Below are 21,537 nucleotides of genomic sequence, written 5' to 3'. Positions count from 1 at the left end.
ACACCAGCTTGGAAAATACAAAATGCAAAGGGAAAAAATGCACCATCAAACATATTGAAGCTTCAGTATGGAAGAAAGTACTTTGAATGTGAAAAGCTCCACTTGTGACATTTTGTGCCGTGTCCCTAACAATTGTTATAGTCATTTTCTATCCCAAATAATACTTAATACATGTTTTAAGCAGCTGCCCTCATTTTCATCTGCTGTCATTTTTGTCTGCTCCCATGACACTTGGCCTCCTTTGGGACAATCTAACTGAGATTGAAGCTCCTTTTTTTTTATATGTCCTCATTATCTCTCCTTTGCCCAAAACAAAAAGTCTTTTGCATCGACCGTTACCGATAATGAGAATTTATTTGGCGTAGTTCAAGTGAACACAAACTGCTACAATGATTCTGATAGACGGGAAGTTTTGGAAAGAGCTTGATGAAGGTCACAGATGTACGCGTGGGCGTTTTTTTTTTTTTTTTTTATTACGCGTGGGTGCTCTATCTGACCCAGATTTGGCAGTGCACAGAGGCCCTGTGCCAACATGACTCACACACACGAACACACACATGAACACACACACCAGAAAAAGTGCACTTCTGTCAAAGCACTGGGCCAGGATGGAATTTCTGTATTTTCTCATGGGAGTGTCTTTTCTTGACGAGGCTGCTCCTTTTGGTGTCACAAAGAGGCCAAAGTGTTAATCCTTTCATGTTTGCTGATCTTGCATTATGACGGTGTCATGTCATGCACAGCAGGGGGTTTCAGATCTAAAAAAGTTTTTGTGCAACCTTAGGTAATTTTTTTCATTTATTTTATTTTTTTTTTTTTTACATTGTGTGCTTTGCCTTCAGAGTTCAGTAATTCCCAACTTGGTAGACGACACTATTGTCATCACAGGGAAATAGGCTTACCAAATATGTCCCAAATTAAAAAAAAAAAAAAAAATCATCAATCAATTATAGTGATGTAGAGGCAGAATGAATAATTAACTCATCCACCTGTTGCTATTCAGACCAAGTCATGGCTTTGTGTTCAATCAGATTTCACACAGTCAGTAAAAAACTAAATTAAATTAATGCAAGATCAGCATTATTTCAGTCCTTTTTATTTCATTTGTTTGCTGGTGTGCCATGAGATTTTTGTAATAAAATTCATTAGATCGAGAAACACTGCAGCATGTGAAGCTTTTCCCTTCATTTGCTGAGACTCTTATTTTATTTTACCAAAGCTTATCTGTGTCATCTTTTTCATAAAGCCTTCCGTTGTTATTGCAAGTGTAACCATGTTCACCATCTAATAATATTCAATAGCTGGTTGTTTTTCATGGAAAGTCATATGTTCTTATCTCAGAGGTCCCATAAGATCTGCCAGTGATATCAGAGAGAAGGTTATTAACAGAAACAACCTCATTTTTAATAAAAAATGCCGCGGAACGAGAGAAGAGGCAGATCCAATAGAAGAACCTCAGCATTGCAGACAAGTGGCAAAGCTTGCATTTAATTTATGCAGGGCTGGAGGTGGTGCTCATGCAGTAATAGGCTCTGAGTGTACTCTGATCCACACCGTGTCTGTCCCACCATGCACGTCCACGGGCTGCTGAGACGTGGAAGACGTGCTGCGACTCCCAGGAATCACATTACAGTGCAAATGTTGGATGATGGCTCCTACGGTACGTGTGTCACTGTGTGTGGCTTTGCATGCTTTGAAGCAGACAGACTGCTCACTACACAGGTCATCAAATTGTCACATCTCGGTGGGGTCTTTTATTCACATTTGACATCCAATTTTCCACCATGATTGCTGTCACAAAGACACAAGCAGTAATCATGTATGGTGGTCTCTATAATAAATAAACTACATATGCATTGAATATGTGGAGAAAGCATAGTTGTGTGCAAATTAGGCAACAACAACAAACAATATTCACAGACGCACTTCATTTCTACACTACTAGTTTGCAGTGTCACTACTAGCTTCACTTCACTAACCCCTCCCGTGCATGAGTAGAATTTTCCTTCTTTTGGTATTTGGTATCTTCCTTCTTTTGGACAAATGAAATTACAAAATGGATGTTTGCGCCGTTGTGGGTGTGAAGACAGCCCGACATTTGGTGTCTTAAACATTCTAGTGGTACAAGATAGGGCCACAGGGATATCTTTAATCAGATTGAATCAATAAGACAAAAAATTATTATTATTATTATTATTATTAGTAGTAGTAGTAGTAGTATTCCGTAATTCTACAGAATGGTAACTTTTTTTCTTTTTGACCATTTAAAATATATTTTTTCCCCCGAGGGACACAATTTACCTAAATTTCACTCCCATTATCGTCACTCCTGTCTATCTTAAATCAAATCCTCTCTCCAAACTCGTGACGCCATCAGCTTGCTCATTCTAATTGCAGGGAGCAGATCCTTTATGAGAAAAGTGATTCTGCTGAGAGGAGGCAAAACAATGGATGCAAATGCTGTTTCTATTGATCGGCTTCTGTCTCTGCTCCCCCCAAGCAGTTGGGGTTGTGTTTACCTTTCCCGTCCAGAGGTCTGATATGTCGTAAGATTTAGTGGCCCTAGTGCCCATATTAGCCACAGCAGGAGAACTCTGAGTACACCGGCATGATGGGAGCATGGCTGGCTGTAAATACACATGGAGCTCCTCTGCAGACACACTGCTTCATAAGTCGCCTGGAAGAGTGTCAAACAAGGCCATTAACTTTTTGGCCCACAGTTGGGCCCACACAGGCGGACAGAGAAAAATAGGGAGAGACATTTATCATGTATATAAGAGCTCTAACAAAAAAAGGTCCTGGTCCTTTGTTGACTTCTGATTGAGTACTACAAGCCAGTACTGGTCTTTGCTGAACATTGTGTAATCCTTAGCGGAGGTCTCGACTCCTGTGTGCAAATGAGACAGCTGACCTGAACCACAATGGCGTTTAATCCATAGGCCAGAATCAAGTTGGGACTTGGAGGGCCTAAGGATAAGCCGGGTGGGTTACAGGTTATATCCTGCTGCTCTACTTAGCTCTCTGCTCGCTACCGCCTATCAATAAGCCTAATGATGATGAAGGCACTGTTAGATTAACGTTCCACGCTAGTACCAAGTCCTATCGGTCACTGGGGCTTGTGTGCATTAGCATAAAGAAAATTGTTGTTAATCATGAAAAAGGAATGTTCTGGGAGTCTCCTGAGAAATTACAGGTCAGAGTGCAAATCTACAGATTTGTGTTGGGACTGATTAGTTCCCCCTTAACTCTGATCGTGTTCGCACATCAGTTTGACAGGTAGTGTAGATGAGCTTGCGAATGAATAGTTCCTTCCTCTCATCAATAGTTATTAAGGTCAGGGTCAGAATGGTAGAGGAGGTAAGTTGATTCATGAATGGAGGCAGAAGGCGGAACGAGAATAAGGACAAGGGGGGGAAAGATGAGGACTCATAACATGGATGAATAAAAACTGAGCTGGGAACATTAGAGATGAGAGTGAGGGCAAAGTAACCACGGCAAGTGTGCAGTGCTGTAAATAGCAGCGGGGGAGGAGTCATTAAAAAAATTGCATTTATTCCCAAGGGGCAGCATGGTTGGGTAGTTTTGGATTTGAACCTTTGCTCTTTTCTTCTACACTAATGTTCTCCCTGTGCTTGTGTGGGTTTGCTTTCTTTTGCATATAAAAGCAAGTGAAGAATCTAAATTGTCTATAAATGTGAGTGCCAATAAGCGTTTGTCTATACGTCCCCTACTTTGATGAGGTTGACCCCGCTTCTCACATGAAGTCAGCTGGGATAACCTACAGCTCACCTATGCCGCTCATGAGAAAAAGCAAAATGCAGCAAATCATAATAAACAAACAGCAATAATTCTAATAAATAAATAAATCGCTGCAGACAACTGCTTTAGCAGAGAAAATAATCATAAATTTTTATCTTATGCCATTTATGCCCTTAATAAAATTCTACATCTTGTGCAGTAATCATTAAACAGCATCTTTTCATTAAGCGTCATTAAGCTACGCAGGAATTTTGATGACCTGTGATAAGCAGCAGTTAAGTACTCCTGAAATGAGCTTGAAACGAGTCTATACTTTTTCCACTAAAGTTTGCTTGATCCCATGATTTTTGTATTATAAAAAGGACGTTTAAAGGTCACAATAAAAATGAAAAATCCACACAGAAAAAAAAAAAAAAAAAAACAGGTAGGGATATGGGTGTGTACCGATACCAAGTACACCAGCCATATTTCAAGGTATTGGTACTTAAGTCAGCGGCCGATAAATTAAAGTATTGTGATTTCTGGAATGTAAGCCGCACCTGAATATAAGCCGCACCAGCTAAAATTAGGAGAGAATCCTGTTCTGTTCATATATAAGCCATACTGGACTATAAGTCACAGGTGTTTTAATGTTTAATTTTTTTTGGGGGGGGCAAATTTATGAATCAAATGTATCAGTACTTGGTACGTATCAATATTAGTGACTATTCGAGAATTGAGTACTGGTATCGGTCTGAAAAAAAAAAGACATATCAAACATCCCTAATTACAAATAATATGTTATTGGCTGTGTTTGACAATCATTCAGAATTGTTTTTTTTTTTAATAAATATGTGTTGATTATAGTATATGGCAGCTCTTATGTATATCAAGACTTTTTTTTAATACTTTTGTTGTGTCCAAAACCTCGTTGCTACCCCGCAAAGCCTGGTAACAAAAGTTACAACACACTTGAATGTTCTTCAACGTTCAACGTTTCCTTTCTTACAATCCCCTACCGAATTACACTAATGTCGAACTGACACATTTAATCCACTGCACAGTCCTCTCGAGAATCCCTGCTAGGCTAATCATGCTTCAAGGAATAATTGCAGTCATTTTAAAGCGATGCATGAATGGTACTTGATAATGTGACTTCATTGTCCCCACAGACTTTTATTTCCCGGTGAACCTCCGCATCCTACTTAGCGGCAAAGTCTCCATTAGAGCCCCTTAATTCCTGTTTATATTATTCTACTCGCGTTGGCATTATCACACTAGCTGTATTATTGTGATTAAGTTGCAAAATGTGATTATATAGTCAGCAAGCATTAGCGATATACGTGTCAAGAGTCAGTCTGCCAATTACATCCATCCATCCATAGAGACAAAGATATGTTTACCAAGAAACGGCTTGTGGGTCCATAAAGGGCGTGACACAATCGGGCCTGTGACGGATTGTACCTGACCCGCCTGCCGGACTAAATAGAGGCATTAGCGGTTCTATTGCCGAGGCTTACTGGCCTATGAAATGTGCAGCAAGGCAATGTCCTGGGCCTCGGCACAGAGTGATGAATGGCTTATATTCCTGTGTAAAGCATATTAAAGTCAAATGGCATGATGGATAGAGGCCAGGAGACAGCAATGGAGGGAGGAAGTAAGATGAGGGGGGGAGATTAAGGAGGGAGGTGAGGGGTCTTTTTGATAAAATATGCAAAGAGCGGAAATTAAAACCTGAGATGAAAATATCTAAAAGTGGTCACTCATCTCTGTTTTTGCATTTCTACAGCAAGCTGATGAAGAGGCAATTTTGAATTTTTAATGTGTTCCCTTCAGGCTTCAACACAACGTCTGGCGCTTGTAAGCCTCCCACCCTTCGCGGAAACTTAACGCAGTTTGAGTGGGCTCCCAAAGACAACATTTTCATTCTACCTCATAAATTGACGAATAACTGAGCATTATGTTGAGCTGAGTTGTGAACGGATAGAATATGTCACTTTTTTTCACGTTTGTGTTGGCTTGCTCTCTTTTATGATGCAATGTTGATGGCTGAACAAAATATGCTGATGTCAGCAATATGCATTTTGTTATTTTTGTTTAAAATTAGTGTTTTGTTGCTGATATCATGATGATATTATATTTCAAATACAGGGTAGTATTGTCAAAAGAATGATTTGCTTCCAAAAAAGTTCAATGCCTTGTCAAATTCTGATGACCTCATGTCTGTCCACAGCGAATTTCTATTTGTGCATGCATTTTTAACTGTTATAAGGTGTTTAACTTTGAGCTAACAAGACAAAGAGGGAACAATTAAATGCTTTTCCCATCCGAGTCCACCTCGTTCAGCTTGTAGCAAAGCGCCAGGGAAATAAAAAGCTTTCCTCTCAATGACCCTGACAGCAGAGGACACACATGTACACTCAAAAAAGGAAAACCGGCACAGAGGGAGTTCAGTCCTGCAAAGGTTTGCATTCATGTGCACACGGCACAGACAAATGTACTGATTCAGCTCGGCATCCCCTGCAGAATTAATTGAATGTTAGACTAACCTAAACCTTCAATTGGAGGACTGACACTATACAATTCAGCAAGGTTTCTCTGTGCTCCATCAGCCGAAACCTTGCACAGTAAATTACACACACGCACGCACAAAACACACACACGGAATGGACAAAGACCTACAAGGTCAGTGGTGACAAACCAGCTCGAATCCCCAGCAGGTTTTGATGACTTTCACGTACAGTCAGCTCACTTTGCCTCAATCACGTTGAAGGCCAATGCGTTGTTCTCTTCATGTTTTTCTCGTGATCCATTTGCCAGCTCTCACCAAGGGATGGATTACAGCCTTCAGGGATATGGAGCCTCAGGGAAGAGTGAGGAGATTTCAAGCTTCCAGTGCCCCCCACTCCCTCCACATACTACATAAAACACACTCACGTCCATGCATGTCCGTGTTCATTCATGTAATCATGCCTATGTGTGTATGCAACCACTTGCTACCAGTCAAAATCGTACTGCAACACCTTTCTGAAAATGTACTACCGTATTTTCCGCACTATAAGACGCACCTAAAAACCTCAAATTTTCTCAAAAGCCGACAGTGCGCCTTATTATCCGGTGCGCCTTATGAATGGACCAATATTGAGCCACTACAGCAGGCGTGTCCAAATATATGGACATATATATATATGGACAAAGTTTTTAAATGGGCCATTCATTGAAGGTGCGCCTTAAAATCCGGCGCGCCTTATTGTGCGGAAAATATGGTACACATGGTTATTGTACGTATAATGGATCTACAAATTTGTAGGTGTGATGCATTTTAATAGCACACTTCTTTGGTGAGGATCTGATGACCAGGTTAGTGTTAGAATATATATACATATATTTTACAAAAATTAAATTAAATATATTTGATGACGTATTATTTTTATAAAGTATCCCTATTTTAAAACACATTGATGCATCAAAAGGATATCGTGATTCATGTAAGCACACACAAAAAATCTTTGGCAGAAAGGTAAATGGTGTTTTGTCATTGTTGTATTGGCTGGAAAGGGTAATGATGTCAGGTTCTCTCATAGGACAACGGTGCTCTTTACGGAAGACAAGCCCTTGCGAGCCCGAGGGCCCGCCATAACGACACCCCCTTAGATCTCATTATCAGGCTTATTGATTGGTTATGCCCCCTCCACTACTACACACACACACATTCAAATTGGCAAAAGACAAATGTTTGGATGCAGGATAAAACACAAACACATAAAAAGACATACATCATAAATATATGCTATAAGGTTAATAAGCTGGGAAATGTTATTCAACAAATAAGATTAGGGTCTAAATGGAACCTCTTACAGAAAACAATCTCATGGAGACACACATTATCTGTGATGTAATTTTAAATACACACACACACACACACACACGCTTAGAGTCGTTCTACTCATACCCTCAAGAGCATTTCTAGTCCCTAATGTGCTGCCAATTTGTTCCAAGAGGAAATTGCTTTAATTAAAAGTACCATGTTATTAGATGTAAGTTCATTTGGGTGCTTTAAGGTTTGACGCCCACACGCACAATCACGTTCATCACAAACTTCCTGGATTGTGTTTGCCTGCACAGATGGAAGGCATGAGATTGAAAATGATTTACGTGTTTTTATCTTTTAATTAAAAGACAAATGTAAAAATAACAACCCCTGCAAACAGGGAAAAACTTATCAGTTATTTCTTTTGCTAAAGTGGAGGTCGTACCTCACGATCCAAAAGGCCACCGTCCTAAATCTAATCAAGGCTACACCACATGCTCGACTGGTCCTCCTTGTAATTGTCTCCCGCCTGGGAACGCATAAACAATTTCCCAGCACCGAGCCACTGTACCTGGAACCCATACTAGGTGATCGTGCCAGCAGCGACTGGCGTCACGAGGAAGCACGGCAGCAGGCGGCACAGATTGCACAGATGTCATTACGTCTCCCGCAGGAACAGGGACAGAAGAGGAGAGGAGAGTACAAATGGTTTGAAAGTTTTGGTTAAACCAAAATATCATCAGAGAGCAGAAATTTGTAGATTGTCTGCTGAGCAGGTATTAAATGATGAGTCAGGTCACAATGGCATCGGTAACCTTTATACTTGGCCCTTGCAAGATTGCACATTAACACTTTGTAATTAATTGATTTTTTGTAACAGGCATAAAAAAGAACTTTTTATTAGATTTTTTTTAATTCTCCCCAATGCACAGCAGAAGCTCAATGGAGACCTGCAGAAATTTTACAACAGTCTAGTGTGGTCTGAAGCGTGCCAATAGACATTTCAAGGACACACAGGGGTGTTAACACTGCACAATAATACATCTAGTAGGTCTATTAAATGTCATTTTACGGTAGCGAACGAGCACCAACGTATTAATGGTGCGTCTGAATAGAACAATTTGGAGATATTTACAGATTGTGGTGTCCCAATCAGGTTTTGCATTTTGTGATGATTGTGCACATCGCTGGACTGACGTCTTATCTGTCTTGCGCTTGCCACAACATTAAACCTTTGCCCTTCCAATCACTAAAACTGCATTAAAAGTTTAGATGGGGGGAAAAGTGCGGGTTTTTTTTTTGCTACATTAACATCCAGTATCAAAATGTGTATTTATAATAAACTATTTTCTTTATCATCTTTGACACAAGATTAAAATTTGGTTCAGCAGTAGCGCAGTTTCCTTTCTATAGTCGAATAAAATAAAGCCATTTTGAAAGGTCTAATTTGCATTGTATCTCATTAATATCAATGCACCTGATGATCTTGCATAAGGAGAAAAATCACCAGCTTTTGGGTGTCATTAATTTCTAGCATTGTTACAAGCAGGTAGAAAAAAAATCCTAACCTTGATTGGATGCTGACTCGATGTGGGTGTGGCTTGAAACAAGCGGCTGCTTTTTTGCAGGGAGTCTCCAGTCTGTGCAAAAGCACCGCTGAGCAGCAGCAAGAGAGGCGGAGGCGGAGGAGGTGGGATAGGAGGTGGAGGAGGACAGTAACAGCATCACAAAGTTTGAGGCTGCCGCTGAGGAACCTCGCGTAGCATCAGGTTTGTGCAGCAATTTATGTTCTGTTTAAAAGGTTTGCTTATTGGATGGATCTCAGTTTTATTAGGCTGATTGATTAAAAACAAAGTTGCATTTTTTGCAATGTGAGCTTTGCTTCAGCTCAGCATGCCATATAATTTTGCTTGCGGACCAACCTTTATATGTGTGTACTGTATAAAAGTATAAGATTACAATATATGCATGAAGTTTTGAACCAAAGTTTATGGTTTGAAAAAAAAAAGGAAAATTGAAAAAAAAAACATTTCACGGCACACCATCAAGCAAAAATGAATGAATGAATAAACAAACAAACAAATAAATAAATAAATAAATAAATAAATAAATAAATAAATAAATAAATCTACCTTATTCCATCTATTTCAATAGGAATTAATTATTATGCCTGACAATATAATTAGCTGGGATGAATGGATAAGCAAAGATATGTTTCTTACTGTAGTTTTTAAATACTATAATAGTTTTTCTCTTACAGCAAAATATGCGTTGCAATGTGTTTTAGAAAGTACTGTCCAAAATTCATTCTTTGAAAAAAAAAAAAAAATAATTATTTAATTTGATATTTCTTAACCTAACATCTTGCCAGTATTTCAACCACACCTGATTACTTGAATTTATTTGCAACCTTGTCGGCAACATCATGATGCTGCTTGTGTAGAATCCCTATTTCGCCAGGAGCAAGACACCTTGAGGTTATTGAATTTCCCAGCCGGAAAGATTCTTTATTATTTTGCAGGAAGCTCTGTTGTGGCTCATTAGGATTGAACATGTTCCTCATCAGTCATCCATTTGCATGACTCTTCAATTAAAAAGTGTTACTAAGAAAAGTGAGTCTCACTTTTCTATTCATCATCATGTCACAGTTTTGAAAATCAATGCGTATGATATCATGAACTAAATCACATGATTATAGGTGTGCAAGGCCAGGAAATCAGGGCCTTGCGTGAATAATTAAATAGCTGAATAATTGCCATCTTGCTAATGGTAATTAGCATTTGTTACATGACTTCACTGATGTCACATAACGGTATCTCATCACATATTTTATTTGTGTTCTGTGGGAACAACTAGTACTGGAGCTCAGTTGAATCTTGGGACCTTCTCTGCCTCTTCTTCTTGCTTCTAATTATGCTCAATCTCTTCCAGTCGACCTCAGTGCTGCCTGGCATGTTGTGGCGCATTGTGGTACTACACTGAAAGTGCGTAACTCTACATCCAGACTTCTCTGTACACTATAATAATAACCATAAAAACAATTTTGAGAATCGGCAATACAAAGGGTCAAAAGAGGTGAACCGTGATATGATGAGGGAACACTTTACTGTGAGCGTAAATAAGAGAAGTCATTACTGCCCCCCCTTGGAAGTATTTTTTTTCATGGTCCGACCCTATAGGCAACATATATACAGTAGTCGGGGGGTACTTTGCCTTCCATGTGCACTCTCAGCTTACCATTGGTGGTAACTAGAAAACAACAGCCGAGGTAATGCTGATCTCCGGGAAGCGCTCGCCAACGTGTCCCGTAATGACTTGTAACTGGAGGAGAGTGGCCGCAGAAAATAAAAACCATGGTGGGTTTGCCTCGCAAGCCCACCTGAGGTTTACCAGGAGGATGTACAATGAAAAAAAAAGCACATTAGTGAATCAGCACACACACTGTGCTACATCCTGTCTGCATTATTAGCTGCCATATCATTTATTCTTCATCGCCCACCAAGGCGGCATCTTCCTGATGCTGTCAGGTCTTTCTTAAAGACACCAAATTGTCTTTGGCTCCTTGTTTTGACAGCCGTAATTTAAATGCTATAATACGCTTCAGTTCTAAAACGGCTTTTTAAAGTGGCTCTGTGGGGAAAATGACCCGTATGTCTATATATTTTTTCATATCTCAGTTTATTACCCCTGAAATAATAGCAATGTCACACTGAGTGTAATTCAATTTGGCTGTATGTAATGTGGCTGTGTAGCACACAAGGTCATAAACAACCCATTTGGTGTCATTTAAAGACACCCCCCGCCAACAAGCCAGTCTCCCACCCTTCATGCTTAGCTCCCAGGGAGAGTCTATTAACTGGGATAACAAAAAAAAAAAACCTGAGGACATGTGTCAATGAAAAGTGCTGATGGTCCGCAAAGTGTGCAGATAATCTTTCCCATTTTTTCCAGCCCAGATGTGTTTGGCCTCTTGCGGTGCACGAGGCTTTCCAACCCAGCGCCCCCAATCTCTGCTCGGCCGTAAACTCAATAATGTAATCAGCTACACAGACGGCCTTCACTTCAGCAAGGTGATATGTCCGTGTCTTTGTTATGTCTTTTCTTAAGCGCTTCTTACAAGTCCAACTGGTGACTTCTTTTGTCACAAGGTGATCAGGGCAGGTAGCGGGGTCTTGCTGAGCTTTTATGGGTGAAATTAGCGATTTACCACCAAAGTGCATTTCATGGACTCGATTTACATAAGCAGTTTAGATGCCAAATTTGTGACAGTGTTTCCCATTATTTATTGAACTAAGATTAATAAGCTTAAGCTTAAACTTAAGCCTATTGAGCTATTCATGCTTGTTAGTTTATTGCTTTCACCTGGTCTCTTGTGTCAACCAATCAGCTCCCTCCAGCCACATGTGTCCAGGTGTATGTCATTGTGTCATCACTGCTAGTATTTAATACCTTGGGCTCTTTCGGCCATTTTTGGTGTTGCTGTCATGCAACGCTCTTCATGTTATGCTTATTTTTGTCTTGAGTTCAGTTCATTCTGACTTTTGCCGTTACTTTGAAACCTGCTTTTAAAAAAGCCTTAATTTTCTTTTCACAAGTCTACACACTTTAGTTACCCTTTTTGTTCTTTTGAAAGTAATTCTTCATTGAAATTGAAATTGCTCCCTGGTCTTGCCTTCCTGCTTCCTTGTACTTGAATCCACCCTTTTCCTCCATGCTCCTTCGCACAAAGCCAGCAGTGTGACAGAAGGCAACCGTTTTATTTATTTGATTAGAATGGCTGGTAAACAAAACCGGCAACCCACCCCAAGTCAACTCGAGAAAAATCTCATGGCATACACCAAATAAAAACATCACAGCAAACAAGAGAGGACCACTTCACTTGAAATTTCATTTTGTTTCCTCCCCCAAAGAGAATTGATAATAAAACAACCACTATCAATAATAGAATCAGAGTTGCAAACTTCTTATCAATCCTCACCTCTTCTTTCATCAGACCCAAAAAACATTGTTCCACTTCTCGACTAATCATCTGCATTCTCGGGAATTCGGCCACAAAAAAAGTTCCTGCTGAGTGTTGTGTTGTGTGGGGAGAACATGTAATCTCGAGTATATGGCCTCGGTCGTGGACCGGAATGATGGGTTGGCACCGCGTCCGTTCTGTCCCGGTAGGTTTGATAGACGGGCTGCCTGATGGAAGGGAAGTGCTGTTTTCAGATTTTAAGAGTGCTGACAACTCCATATTGCAGCGCTTCTCATCTTCCTTTACTTTTATTTTCCTCTCCTCCTTGCTTGTTCTCCCCATTCCAGAAAATAAATTTGATATTTTTACATTTTGGAAAATTCACAATGATTCTTAGCTGTGAAAAAATACCGAAAGAATATTTACCAATATTCAACTCATGCAAATGTTAGATCTATTTCTGCTTGACCTGTTTGTTACCAGTTGTGGACCTGTCCGAGTCCTCCTCTTATGAATATTTCATGTGTTGGATTTGTGAATTAAATATAGGATGTAGGTGGGGGTGATTGGTCTGACGTTTATTAACTCTGACTGGAGGGACCGGGGGCTTTAGAGAGTAGGGTGATAAGGGCAATTTTATAAAGCGACTCAAGTGACAACACTGCAGAGTGTTGAGAGGGACTGGATGGAAGTGATGGTCAGATATGACGCACATGATTGAAGTGTGCCGCAATTGCTGGTGGACAAGAGTGATAAAGTGACTGTGTCTGTGGGTTTTTTTGATTGCTGTAAATTTCCCAGCAAATTTGAGAGTTTGGAAGTAATTTGACAGATATGTCGAAATCTGGTTTACAATCGTCTCTCTACAAAAGCCAATGACAGATATTTTTTAGAAAGGCTTATATATCCCAATATAGCATTTCCCCTTCAAATCGCATGAAACAAATTACAATTTTTTACAAATTACAGGAAACCAATTTTCTAAGGTTTCTTACATTTTCATTCCTCTACTAAGTATATTATACTTAGAGAAATTGCATCTTCCTGGGAAAACATCAATATGAATTCCCAATTGTCAAACAGATACAAGATGGCGGTTGGTACTGGTATTGACTATAACCTTGAGTACCGATTCGTTGAAATACCCCAAAACTTCAAATTATTATTTTTTATTTTTAAAAACAGCATATCTGTTGTGGTGATGCAGGGATATCAAATGATTATTGACCAGTGACCGAGTCAACCCGTATCTAAGGACGTCAGATTTAAACTGGGGCTTCATGCTGTCAGGGACAGTGACATAAACAACCAGAGGAGATGACACGACGAGCCGGAGGCCACGTCTGGAAATCCGATCCTGCTTGACGTCTTCGAAGAAGCACACACACACACGGACACATCCACACCATACACACGACACGACGCTGACATCCCCGCCCGACCTCTGTATTCAAATCGGCCTTATTTAATGCGTCAGAAACGTACAAAACGAGCTGTGATGTGAAATCTTGAGAACTGTGAATAGTAAAATGGAAGTAACCTTGAAAGCCTTTAAAATTGCTGATAGAGGAAATAGACTTCATGTTCTTTTGAGCGGTGGCTAAAATGATAGATGGTGGGGCAGGTTCCCAGATGGAATTGCTTGCTGTTGTTGAGAATCACAAAGAGCTTGTTCTTTTCCCCTTGCTCCTTCATCTGTGTACACTTCCATTTGTCTTGCCCTCAATAGCGCTCGCTCATTTGTCTGCTTTGCCACAATGTCAAGTTAGTTTCTCCGTGAGCTGATTGGAACGCTTTCCAACAGGAGCGGACCACTTTTTCTCTTTACTAGTCGCCATTTATCACCCTGATGAGGGTAAAGTGTTGGGGGAGTACATTTTTATTTTATTTTTTTTACATGACCTCATATAGAGCACGCGTCGATATAAAGTGGAACCCAAAAGCTCAAAACACACCAAAAATTATGAACTAATTAATAATTAATTATGAACATAATAGCTGCTTCCTACTTGAACGAGTGCCATCTGAAGTGTTAATTCAAAATGGTCTGCCTTTTCTTTGGTAACATTTAGTTTTAAAAGGTCAGCAGTCTTAAGTGCTCCTCATTTGCATGCACACAGGCTGAAAGAACATTTCGCTCGCCCTCCGAGTGTCTGTTTGTCTTTCTACGGGCATCTCGCACGCAAATGCCCTCCTTCTGCTGCTTGTCCAAGCGCAACCTTACGACTGTGAGGAGAGGGAGAAACAATAGAGGATTTAATTGTCAAACTTTATCATCCTTATTGTAGCTAGCGCCTGTCTGCCAGGCGAATTACGACGCGTGAGGAGACGTCTGGCGGTGAGCTAAGAGTGCAAAGAGAAATGACTCCTCAGACACTTGGTCTAAAAATATCTCAGAGGCTGGACTTTTCTTTTTCAATGTGCATACTTGCGGGTTAATTTATAGACCTTGGACTTTTATTTTATTTTTACTCCCTCTGTTTTTCTTTTGTGCTCAAGGTGACCTACATGCTAACTTGTTCATTAGCAGCACTCCACAGGTAGCAGCTCGGTCCCTTAGGTGATGAATGAACTCAAGGACTCATGAATAGTCACATCAAGTCAATATCAATGACACGTTTATGTCAAGCAGTACAGTTCAGTTTGGATACGGCGGTGATGTGTTTACTGTTTCCGTCAACGGCAATGGTTAACAGGGCCGCCTCACAGTTCAGAAGTGCAGGGTTTGATTCCAATTTAATTAATGCAAGCATAATGTCTAGTCGGGTTATAAATAACAAATGACAGTTTCAACACCAGTGAGTCAGTGTGCCCTTCTTAAATGAATACGTCACAGACACATAGGTGTACCTAATGAAATGACTTGCAGTTGTAATGCCAACCAATAAATCAAAATAAAGATTTAGCCTTTTGCTCAAGGGCACGTCAGCATTGTACAAAATGACAACTTTGTTTATAAGACAACCAACCCAACCCATCCCATCATAGTAATAACGTCCTTGAAAGGACTTCTAAGGTTTTATAACCTATTTTTGGCTTTTTCTTACTCAGACACACGGGAACACACACACACTGGCACCGTTGTATCTTTCCTTCCCGGCTTCCAGACTCAGTCAGTACAACAAGCACCCTGGAGACAACCACAGATCGGAAACATTGACAGACAGATTGGTTAGTGGGCGAAAAAAAACAAACAAACAGAAAAAAACCATATCACTTCCCCCGCTAATCAATCACCGTGGCAACATGTGTCCTCCCTATCCATCACCTCCTCTATTCATCTTCATAAATTCATTGTTCATCACACACAACGGGTGTGTCACGTGTCTTCAGTGATTTGAAACCCAGTCAGTCACAAGAGATGAGTGATTTTAGATTATTGATGAGGCTCCACTTTGTCTCCCCTCCTGTCACCGTTCGAGATGAATGAGGGTACCCAATGCGTGTCCGTGTAACCGTGCACTGACAAACGAGGCTTGATGTAATCCCATCCCGGTGACTATAATCACTATTCATTTCAGCTAATGTGGCCATCATCAGCTTCATTACCTGGTAGGTGTGCACAGATGGGGCAACATCACTGTCACTTATTACTTATTAAGGCTACTAATGAAAGCAATATGGTGGAAGGATGAAACGAAGCAGGTGTGACTTAACGTTATTGCTGCCATGTTCGTTACAATTCGACTTGTAATTCGTTGCTGACATCTCAGAAAAAAAAACTCAATTCATAAATATATATGTACATTTTCTTTCAGGTGTCGAGTAAATTGGAGCTGCACTAACTGCTGACGTCATGTCGGCAAAGGACGTCACCTCGAGCAGATTCTAAAGACGATTGGACTCGTTTTAAATGAAAGAATTTCACACCTTTGACAGACTCACACTGGCTATTTTCTACCTCCTGTTGCTTTGCCATTAGACAGATTTTTTTTTTCCATGTGTGTGTTTAGTGCTCATCCCTAAGGAAAATGGTGAGAAGAACTCCTCGGAACACTTGACGTCTCAAACCCACTTATCGCTCTTTATTCTTGCTACGCAGACTTTTTTGTAACACACTGTTTGCTATTTTTGCATTATTTGTCCACCAAGCAAGACTGTAGAAAAAAGCATTGGTGACCTGACGCCCTTACACCGTTCTGGTCAGCTCTTCCTGTTTCTTAATTAGCACCGTACCAGCTCCCGGAACATTGACCTTGGCTTGCCGTGACATCCTGTCTTCTCTGATTATTTCCTTAAAAATAATATTGCCCCAAGGCGGTCACTGCTGTGCAATTTCCCTCATAAATAGTCTGGCTTAATCTAAGTGTGTGGCTCGTTGTCACATCAGATTAGGAGCACAGTTGGCAGTTGAAACGGCACCGGAGGAAAACAATCTGGAAATAGCTCAAAGCGAAACACGATATTTGGTTTAAACACCAAATAAAAGTTAGACCACAATCAGTCGCTCATGAACACCTTCCCTTCCTTCTCCTCACCTCCTATCAACACACACACCATCCAGTCGGTGTGCAAACCCTGCCTCCGGGCCCCGTGGAGGATGAGCGATGGGCCCACGCTCGACTACGAGTTGCTGCTGTCCCCGGCCAGCTCTCCCCTCCCCGGCGGCGCTGGCGGCGGTGGCAGCAGCAGCCCACCGCTGGCCTTGGTCGGGGTGGACGCCGAGCAGCGCACGGCTTTGGCCTTTGTGGGCCTCCTTATGCTCTTCCTGGTCTTCCTGCTGGTCAGGTGCTTCAGGATCCTGCTGGACCCCTACAGTCGCATGCCCGCATCATCCTGGACTGACCACAAGGAGGGGCTGGAAAGGGGTCAGTTTGATTACGCGCTGGTGTAAAAGGGGTTCAAGAAGGGTAACATTGCACATGGATACAATCTTTCAGAAGCTTTGAAATCTACACGTGGACAATGAATCATATTGTGAACACACTCAAGGGGTATTTTTTTGTAAATGTTCGTGTAAAGTCCTGGTTTTAGATGTGGTAGTGTAAATATGAGGCGTATCATGACTGCACTCATACAGACCAGCAGGACCACAAAAAGCCAAAATAATGAAGCTGCCTTAATCTGACCTGTTGTGCTATCTTGACAGCACACAGCACAGCATCACGTGAGCAAAATAGAAATACACGAATCCGTTATCGTCATATTCACACATTTATTGCAGGGTCTTTCAAACGCGGGATAGTAAGAGAATGTAAAACAGCGAAATGGAACAATAGTTATGAAAATCTATGAAGATTTACCGTAAATTTCGGACTATAAACCGCGACTTTTTTCGCGAATTTTTAACCCGGAATAATGAGTTTTAGCTGGTGTGGCTTATAGTCCGGTGCGGCTTATAGACGAAAAATTACGGTATGTGAAATGTCATGCCATGTGAAAGCGCTCCAAATTTTCAAGTTAATTAAAGTCAAGGAAAGAGCAAATCAGAAATTTTAAACAGATCATTTTAAAAAAAAATCTATCATGTAAATTCGATACGATTCAAGGATGTAACGATTCGATTCAAAAACGATTCAAAAACGATTTTGTCATTCAACCGTTTTTTTTGAACACCTTTAATACGTACGTAGACACAATTTTTTCCACTCAAGCTGCTTCCCCTCCACTTTGAAAGCTGCTGATCTAAGGTTTACATTTGGAAAGCTGACATCAGAACGTGCCACTAACACACAGGCAAAAATGGCGAGTTTACACTTAAGCAAAGGGCCCTTTAATTAATCACAGCCATTACAAAGCATCCATTAGTTATGTGCTCATCAAGGATTGCACATGCTCACATTTTTTTTTTTTTTGTGCTGATGGCATTTATAAACGTTGATCCCTTGAGTAGCACTGCAACTTCAGATGCTTTTTCAAGCCACAGCAGGTAGTTTGTGTCTCCGTCAATTCTTCTCAGTGTCGTGTGTTTTTGTGTCTATAACTTGACAAGCCATATTGATCCAATATATACAGATATAATCTCTTACTGCAACTTTAGTTAATCATTTTATTTGCCTGACAAGTGTGGTAATGAAGCTAAAGCAACCTTTAGGTAAAATACGGCTTTATTTTTCTAATCTTGACTCAAGTTTGAGAGTCTCCTTTTTGCTATCTTCTCGTCCTTCCTGATTATGTAAAACTGCACTGTCGATATTTGAAAGGAGTGACTCAGCCGTGTCTTTGAGGGAGGCAAAGCTGATTGCTTTTCTTTGTCTTTCTGTTTTGTAATAACATCTTTTTCAAACTTTTTTGCTTTGGTTTTGATACACTGAGTATGATCGGTCAAAAGGAATAATTAAAAAAAAATCTTCTTCATTTGAGTATGTGCTGTTCATTTTGTGCCATAATTACAACCCCCAAAAATATGTGCAGTTTATATCAACCTGGTTGATAGTCGCTCAAATTTTATCCATTCATTTTCTATCCTGAAATGGGAAAAGATAGCCAGGAAGAAACACTTAAAAATCCAACCCACAATACTTTATTGCAAATTGTCACTGGACAGACAGAAGTTTACAATATAAGGTGTTCTCACCAAATTCCAACGACAGAGTGTCTTTGTCTTTCCACATAAACGAGGATCAGAATATTAAAATCAATGTTGTTTATTGATCTTTGACAAATAAACGTGCTGTGTACGGGATGATTGTCACGTTAGCGTTCTCTTTAAAAAGGCCAAGTTGTTCTGGCAAATTAGCACATCATAATTCAGTGCATGTGGGCGATGATGGCACTATTCAAGTTTGGCACTGAAATGTCAAAAAACAAACAAACAAAACAACGAATAAGAGACACAAGGACACTATTAAGATACAAAGTCTTACAAAGGTTTCCAGGTTAGAAATAGACAAAATGGTTATGTGTGATAAACATGGCCCGGGCTGTCGGCCCAGTGTGGCAACTTTGAATGCTCAAAACATTTAGCACCATTATGAGCCGAGCTGGAGGTGGTCAACTTTGCATTGACGCTTATCCAAAAGACTGTGATCCCCTTATGCTGACATCAGAATGTTGATCTAGTTAAATCTCTGAGACTTCCTATGAGAACAACAAATCGATAGCATTAAAAGGCCTTCAATCTACAGTTTACTTTGGCTGTTGACATTAAAAAAAAAAATTAAAATGCTTAAAATTATAGAATATCAAGAAGCATAGTTGATACGTTTTTTTTTCAGCACTGAGACAAAAAAAACACAACAATAATAAAGCCTGGCACAAAATTAATAACAAATGTCACTTTTTGCAATCCAGATTCAAGACTGCGTTTCTTTGTACAGCAGACGGGATTATCGATAGCACCTTTTTTTTTCTTTCTAGAGAGAAAAAAAAAATCTGAGAAATGAAGAGTATGACCTGATGGATTTTTTTTTTTTGCATGTATACATTGAGACTGTAATCCTTATATTTTAATTTACAGCTTGTCAAGACTGGTACTTTTTGGTGCTGTAGTGTAAACACGCCTTGGCCCAGATTAAGATCACTATTCTGGTCAGGTGACATCAGTTGACATCTATCCACCTTAAAATCCCTTGAAAGGGAAGTAATACAAAAATGACCTGAACCAGGTTCTTTGGGAAAAAGCTGCTTCGTGTAGAATTCCCTGCTCGTGACGATAGCACCCTCTTTGGTTTGCATGTCAGCATCGCACTGAGATAACAAGCGCTAATTCCACATTTGGTGAACCTGAAATGTTGCGTTACAGTTGCAAAGGGCCTCATGACATGACACAAAACAGTAGCATGAAGTGAGATGGTTTGAAATGAATATCCCAGAGAGGTGCCATGAAGATGCCTCATTCCTTGTCAGTCATCACTGGATTAAACTTCAACTGCAGAAAGACACCTATGGCAACTCTCAGCACTTTTATTTTCCTCATCATAAATCCCCTTTTTTGTGCATTTTTTTTTTTTTTTTTTGCCTGCCTACAAAAGTGCTTCATGGACTTGTGTGCCATTATATCCTTTACAAGTGCACCTCAATAAACTGGAATAGAAAATTGGAATGCTTTATTTATTTCATTAGTTCAATTCAGAATGTTAATGTCATATATTACTCAGCTCTCTTTTGTAATATACTCAAGATGGGAGTTTGCTTTTTTTTTTTGGTGTGCGATTCAATTCACGTTATGAATTGAAATATTTAAATAAATGACATTTCATTCATATTCCAGTTTATTGAGATGCTCCTGTATTAGGGGGGGCTTTACGCACCTTGCTGTGATCTGCTCCACAGGAGTGCTAATTGTGGAAGAGAAGAATGGACACAAGTATAATTATGGTAAAAAAAAAAAAAGGGAAATCTAAATCACACAAAACACAAAATAACATGAACAGTAACAAAGTGGTGGTAGAGTTAGGCTGATTGCCGTAGTCTTTCATAGCCCTTGGTTAACCCTCTTCTGGATACAAGGGCGGGTTAAAACGCAAAGGTTCAGGCTTTGAAGGGGGGGGGGGTCAGTCCCGGGGCGGGGCTTGCGAGGGCATTCAGTGCAGATGGATGTGAAGCTTAATGCGCAGGGCGTCCCCAATCTCCCCTTGTAGGTAGTCCTTGTCATGCTGCTCCTCCAGCTGGTTTCGTCTCCGGGGCCCGAACAGGGGCAGGCTGGCGATGTCGAGTCGGTAGGACCCGGCGGGAGGTGGCCTCTTGCCCAGCCTCAGCACGCTCTTTCCGTCGCGGCGCTCCAGCAGGCGGAAGTGTTCGTTGGCGTTGCCGTGTGTGATGACGTAACGCACGTGGTGCTCCAGCGGCTGCAGGGCGGGCAGCAGCTCCAGCAGAGGTTCCTTGTTGAGGAGCGAGGCCAGTGAAAGGTTCATGGGGATGGCGGATTCCGTGTCCACGCTGGCCAGACTCACTGGCTCCTGTAATGGATCGCAAATTCAATTTGATGTCATCATCGTGTACAGACTGTAGGACAAATCACCATGACCTCGCCTAATCTTGATGATAGCGGAAAAAGCAGAGCCTTGAGACCCTAGCCTACAACTGAATGATTATTGATGTGATTAGATTTGTGAGTTATAGCAACGAATGAGGCGATTTAAGCAGC

At 40.6% G+C, this 21,537-nt stretch overlaps 2 protein-coding genes across 3 annotated transcripts in view; one reads left to right on the top strand and one right to left on the bottom strand.

The window, feature by feature from the left end:
• The first annotated feature begins 9,195 nt into the window (after positions 1-9,195).
• On the top strand, positions 9,196-18,806 carry LOC125969847 (cortexin-1). The gene is made up of 3 exons (XM_049721954.2): positions 9,196-9,318; positions 11,501-11,619; positions 16,268-18,806. The coding sequence occupies exon 3, from the start codon at positions 16,960-16,962 to the stop codon at positions 17,341-17,343; it is 384 nt and encodes a 127-aa protein (XP_049577911.1). The 5' UTR covers positions 9,196-9,318; positions 11,501-11,619; positions 16,268-16,959; the 3' UTR covers positions 17,344-18,806.
• A 143-nt stretch (positions 18,807-18,949) lies between these two features.
• fbn2b (fibrillin 2b) overlaps positions 18,950-21,537 on the bottom strand; it is a 40,872-nt gene continuing 38,284 nt past the window's right edge. For both annotated transcript variants that reach the window (XM_049721328.1, XM_049721337.1), the window contains one exon: positions 18,950-21,349. In XM_049721328.1, the coding sequence (XP_049577285.1) occupies positions 20,975-21,349 (375 nt within the window). In that variant the 3' untranslated portion in view covers positions 18,950-20,974. The remainder of the gene's footprint in view (positions 21,350-21,537) is intronic.

Source organism: Syngnathus scovelli, chromosome 10, assembly GCF_024217435.2.
Source record: "Syngnathus scovelli strain Florida chromosome 10, RoL_Ssco_1.2, whole genome shotgun sequence".
Taxonomy (NCBI): Eukaryota; Metazoa; Chordata; class Actinopteri; order Syngnathiformes; family Syngnathidae; genus Syngnathus; species Syngnathus scovelli.
The sequence above is the reverse complement of the archived record's forward strand: the minus strand, read 5'-3'. Positions and strand labels throughout refer to the sequence as shown.

What these genes read in the sequence shown, in the direction of transcription:
- LOC125969847 (XM_049721954.2), top strand. Translation starts at nt 16,960, where the DNA reads ATGAACACCTTCCCTTCCTTCTCCTCACCTCCTATCAACACACACACC.